This window comes from Rhodamnia argentea, chromosome 3, assembly GCF_020921035.1.
Source record: "Rhodamnia argentea isolate NSW1041297 chromosome 3, ASM2092103v1, whole genome shotgun sequence".
NCBI lineage: Eukaryota > Viridiplantae > Streptophyta > Magnoliopsida > Myrtales > Myrtaceae > Rhodamnia > Rhodamnia argentea.
The window spans coordinates 4,745,838-4,751,876 of record NC_063152.1 but is presented as its reverse complement, the minus strand read 5'-3'; the positions used below and the strand labels follow the sequence as shown (position 1 = coordinate 4,751,876).

Genomic DNA, 6,039 nt, shown 5'->3' with positions numbered 1-6,039 from the left:
TTGTGGTTGCTTGTTGCTATTAGTTCGAGTTCATTTGCATTCCAACTGTCTTCACTCTAGAGCCAGCATCAAACGATCTATTCTTCCTAACAAAAAAGGAAGTTCACTACTCATTTTTTTCCCCATCAGATAAAGAACAAAGAAGTTTGGATGTTGCCTATGAATCTGCCTTACCTTTTGACATTTGAAGCTCCAGTGAAAAAAGTTTTGGTTTTTTATGGTTCTCTGCGGCAATTTTCGCCGTATTCTGTACAATCAATTGCATTATTGTCCTTCGCAGGACCAAAATTGCTAATTGGACGAGTACCAACATGGGATATGTGGTGAATCTAAATTTAACCTGCAGATTGTCAAATTTGTATTCTAACATTGCAGCAGATAGTCTGCAATTTTGAAGCCTTGCCGATCTTGGTCTTTGGGGGCCATAAACGGACTAACCGCCATCGACATAATTGCTCTCTACAGGGAAATCCAAGTCTCAAAAAGTCTTGGAAGTGCCTACGAATCCTCCAGATCATAGAGAAATCAAAAATTCTCTTGCTCAAGATACCTCAAGACAATCTCTCCTAAGATGGGGGATGGCCTGCAACTGCAACAACTACACAAAGCATGCCCAAATCTGCAGCAGTGAAACAATTGACTCACAGTAGCATTGAAACTGACCCACCCATTCTTTTGATGTAAAACATTTGGTTCTACTGGCAAGAAATGGGAAAGAGAAACAAAGATTAAGAAATGAACATTTTAGAGAGCCTTCCCTCTCCTCTTTAGGAGAATATAAATGGGGATGGCCCTGATGGTTGCTTCGATTTTGTTCAGCCTCACATCGGTTAAAGCAGAATCCAGAATCCACCGGGCAGTTTATCTAAGCAAGAATCAAGTCCAGTGAGCCATGAGAACCTTCAATGTTGTCCCCGATCTTGGATTAACAAAAAGACTATATTGAGCATAATTCATGTAATTAGTTCAGGAACTACATTAAATATACATCGAAAATTCAGGGGCCATAGTGAAGAAATTAAAAGTTTACGGATGGCATTTCACATTGGACTGCAGCTTAGAAACCACATTGCATTAAAAAAAAAAAAAAGAGAGAGACTACTGTCCCCAGATGTAAAAGTGTACTTTGGAGTTGGGCTTTTTTCCACATGGGGCTGGGCCCACTAGAAATTATCCAGAGAGGTAAGTGGCCCGCTGTCCGGGCCCACTCGAAATTATCTAGAAAAGGTACGTGGCGCACACGAGACAACCTCTCGTATTTCCGGACATATTTCTCTATTTTCGCGATTTTCTAAGCTAAGAAAGATAAAATTAAACAGAAAAATAAAGAAAATGAGAAAATAAAGGTGCCGCAGTAATTATTCTTCTGGTCCTTGTTCGCTTTCCACTTCCTTGTTCTTCTTGTTGTTCGCTTCTCTCTCAGCCACAACCACCATGGCGTCCCTGCTCGGCATCTCCTCCCGCTTCGCCGCCTCTCAGTCTCCCTCCGATTCGCCAAGATTCTCCAAAGGGTTCGCCCCACGGATCGACAACCTCAAGCCCTCGCGCCCGAAGCCCTCGAAGGACCGCAGGAGCCGCGGCTTCTTCAGTGTCCGAGCCGACGTGGGCTACCAGACGAGGCCCGACGCAGGTAACCCTCCCTCCACCTCGACTTCGGCTCCCACCTACGATGAGAAAGTCGCTCAGATTCTGAGGTTTAACGATTACAACAAGAAGTATGGGTTCAACGTGGACATAGATTCGTTCTCGATCCCTAAGGGGCTTTCTAGGGAGACCGTTCATTTGATTTCCGAGCTCAAGGAGGAGCCCGGTTGGATGCTTGAGTTCAGGTTGAATGCTTTCGATAAGTTCTTGAAACTGAAGGAGCCCAATTGGTCGGACAACGCTTACCCGAAGATAAATTTCCAGGATATGTGTTACTATTCAGCTCCTAAGAAGAAACCCACCTTGAATAGCTTGGACGAGGCCGACCCGGAATTGGTCAAGTATTTCGATAGATTGGGTATCCCTTTGAACGAAAGGAACCGGCTTGCCAATGTCGCGGTCGACGCGGTTCTTGATAGCGTCTCCATTGCGACCACGCACAGGGAGACGCTGAAGAAGGCTGGTGTGATTTTCTGTTCGATATCTGAGGCGATTAAGGAGTATCCGGATCTTGTCAGGAAGTATTTGGGGAGAGTCGTGCCTAGCGAGGATAACTACTATGCTGCTTTGAATTCTGCAGTGTTTAGTGATGGGTCGTTTTGTTACATACCTAAGGACACGAAGTGCCCGATGCAGATTTCGACGTATTTTAGGATAAACGCGATGGAGACTGGGCAATTTGAGAGGACTCTGATAGTGGCGGAGGACCGAAGTTTTGTGGAGTATTTGGAGGGGTGTACCGCTCCGTCTTATGATCGGAATCAGCTACATGCTGCTGTGGTGGAGTTGTATTGTGCTGAGGGCGCGGAGATCAAGTACTCCACGGTGCAGAACTGGTATGCTGGGGATGAGGAAGGGAATGGAGGGATCTACAATTTTGTCACAAAGAGGGGCCTTTGCGCGGGGAATCGCTCGAAGATTTCTTGGACACAGGTGGAGACAGGGTCGGCCATTACATGGAAGTACCCAAGTGTAGTTTTGGAGGGTGATGATACTGTGGGTGAGTTTTATTCTGTAGCATTGACTAATAATCATCAGCAGGCTGATACAGGAACAAAGATGATACACAAGGGGAAGAATACGCGAAGTAGAATTATTTCGAAGGGTATTTCGGTTGGATTCTCGAGAAATTGCTATAGGGGGCTTGTTCAGGTTCAGTCAAAGGCGGAAAATGCCCGAAATTCTTCACAATGTGATTCCATGCTCATTGGTGACAAAGCTGCTGCCAACACCTATCCGTATATCCAGGTAAAGACATTTTCCGACTATTCTGTTGAACAATTTTGTCATTGATTATGCTGGTACTAGTTAGTCATCCTACAGTTTGATTTGTCATTATCATGTTGACGACTTTACTGGGATCTGAGTTGCTATTTTCCTAAAGTGCATTGATGCCATTGACCAAGTTCTTGTGAGTTCACACTATTAATTTTCCGATTTTTCAATTAATGAAAAAGATTTATGGGAGAGACGTCTAATGAGAATGAGGTTTGCATATGTGGTTTTATTTTAATGCCCTGCATGGATTTTCTTAATCTTTTGTTGGCAAACGGTTTGAGATCATAACCTATAATGTGGAAATTGGTTGCAATCGTCATTGTCGCACAACCACGAGATTCGCTTCAAAATAATAATGATGATGGACGTTAAGAGTTCTGAAACTTTTAAGGCAGTCCCTCCCATACAGTCAGTTTGTGAGAACTTTAATGGAAAACTGAAGAGTGCCTGGAGAAGATTTTGGATGATCGATATTTTCCTCTGTCCCTTTCTTTTTCTGTTGGTCTTTTGATTTATATCTTAGCTTTGTTTGGCCTATATTAGTTGCTCAATATAATACTCAAATGTTGAGTCGTTTGTTATTATTTGTCTCCTTTTTCAAATGGGATTTATACAAGCGCTGATCGAATTCTTTTGGTAATCACAATTTTTGAGAGTAGAAGCCCTGAAACATATACATGTGCTGTCCTAGTTGTAAATACAGAATGATGACATTTAAGAGTGTTGTTTTGAGATTGTGTCTGTAGGAAAAGTGTTTTGATTTGGGAATAGTTCAATGAAAATGAAGGCAACAGTTTCATGTCCAATGTGGTCGAAAATGATTCTTTTTCCCTTAAAGAGGTATCCAGATTGTCCATCTCTTAGACATGTGGTAGAGGCTCCTGACTCCTAATTGTCAATAATGGTATTGGTGGTAGCATGCAGCCAATATGGTAGGGATTCTGGCTACCCGTGGTGGAAATAACAGCGTTTCAGCCAAAGTCGGTGAGAGTGGTGGAGCATTAAGCTGAAAGTGTTCTGGGAACAAGAAGTCTCTCTTTATAGCAAAGAAGAACTCTCTCTTTTATAGCAAATTTAGTTCAAACACTTTTTAACATGTGCCAAACAATCAATGGGAAAATTGTATTATTCTGATTTTGAGGTTAGAAATGGGACCTTTTAGCTTTAGTTTGTTCGTTTAGGTGAACATCTTGGATATTTGATCTTGACACCCTTTGGACTGTTGGAGATGACTCTCTGTTTATTGCCCCGATCAGGCTGTTGTCCAAATCTCTGGCATTTATGGCATTTGACATCGAAACAATTTTGTGTTGTCTTTTTACCATGCCTTTGTAATTTATTGGGAATAGATTGGATTAGACTTTGCCTAGATGCCCAAACCAAACAAGGACGATAAATATGACCGTAAAATCCAAGTAGTGACCGGCTAACAGTAGGATTACTGAGGTTTGGGGCAACTTTTGACTGGTCATTTCTTTGCTTGATTCACTGCCTTCCCTGGAAACTGAGGTTTCCCTTTTGACAATCCGATGACTGCCCTGAACTCAATATTCAACTTGTGGAGATATATTAGGAGATAACCTTTTATTCTAGGACTTTACCATTTTGGATAATCAGCTTTGGATTTTAAGAGCTCATGGTGCAGTTAACGATACTTTAGTCTGTCTATTGTCAGCCTAGTGCGTATGCGGTGACTGATGCTTTAGTCTCTGTAATATCAGTTAACAAAACAGTATTTTTATAGATATTTGGTGAATATGTTCCTTTTGTTTTCATGGTCCCTCGCCATGCTATTGGATTCATCAGATGCTTAATTTGATTCATCAAATGCTTGGATGATTCTTTGGCGTCACATTTTGTTTGCCACGCTTTCTAGCTTCTCTTACTGTATTTGCAATGAAATGGTTAATGATTGGTGGATTGCCATTGTTTTGAAACTGATAACAATTATCTAAAACAGCAAAAATGAAGGCATTTCAAAAAGTTTGTCCTGGAAAGTGTTTTCAGAATTATTTTTGAATATAGCCTGCTATGGAGGACTTAAAAATGGTGTTTTCAACTATCTTTCTTGTTTCTTGATCTGAACGGTTATAACCTTTAATACAGAACCCTATTTATCTGGTAAACGTGGTTGCGTTTGGAACTTACTCAAAAGTAGTTTTTATTTTTTCCAGAAACTGAGAGGTGTCCTGCAATTAGGACCAGTTTTGTTTGACCAGGGAATTTCCTTCCCCCTTTGTTTAAAGTGCATAAGCATCTGCATACATTTAAAGCGTATCCAAGTCTTAATTTGTTTCTATCTTTTTGGCTGCCTTGAATGCAAATATTTGTTTTCTATCTGTCAGGTAAAAAATCCCACGGCTCGCGTTGAGCATGAGGCCAGTACCTCAAAGATTGGTGAGGACCAGCTATTCTACTTCCAGCAGAGGGGTATCGACTACGAGAAAGCGATGGCCGCCATGATCTCCGGTTTTTGCCGCGACGTATTCAACGAGCTCCCCGATGAGTTCGGTGCCGAGGTGCACCAACTCATGAGCTTGAAGCTCGAGGGATCGGTGGGTTAGGCGGGAAAATTCTTGTCTTGTAAATGTAGGCTGTAAGTCTCACTTACGTATAGTCCGTGCATGTAAAAATCACCTACGTGATCCTCCATTGTCTGTGAGCTTCTGGTTAACTTCTTTGACATTGGGTTAATAATGTAAATGCACCATCTATGGAGCACTGTCACAGTAATTTTGAATAAAAAAAAATGGTTTTTCAAAGTTGTTGGGTCTTTTCCTTCTGTTTTCTTGTTCTTGGTGAACTTAGGTTGCCAGAGTTGCAGCCATTTGCTGTTATTTGGACGTGCAAGTTTTCCGTTATTTTGAAGCCAGTCGGTTGATGAATAGCTGTTTTATCGAGAAGAGAGGTTAAAAAATAAGAAAGAACAATTGGCATGTTGCTACAGAAGATCGGGGGAGGTGGGAAGGCAATAAATTTCTCATTTATCTCTTTGTTTTTCTCCCTTTATATGCACATGTTAGAGCTATAGAAATCGGAAGAGTTACTAGCCTATGTGGAAATGTATCAGAGGAGGAGGAAGACTGATTAATGCATTATGTACTATTTGTAACACAG

At 41.6% G+C, this 6,039-nt stretch overlaps 1 protein-coding gene across 1 annotated transcript; it reads left to right on the top strand.

Annotated features, from left to right (window-relative positions):
* Positions 1-1,395: 1,395 nt before the first annotated feature.
* LOC115727857 (UPF0051 protein ABCI8, chloroplastic) lies at positions 1,396-5,695 on the top strand. The gene is made up of 2 exons (XM_030658163.2): positions 1,396-2,892; positions 5,268-5,695. Exons 1-2 carry the CDS (start codon positions 1,435-1,437, stop codon positions 5,484-5,486), a joined length of 1,677 nt encoding a protein of 558 aa, XP_030514023.2. The 5' UTR covers positions 1,396-1,434; the 3' UTR covers positions 5,487-5,695.
* The last annotated feature ends 344 nt before the right edge of the window (positions 5,696-6,039 follow it).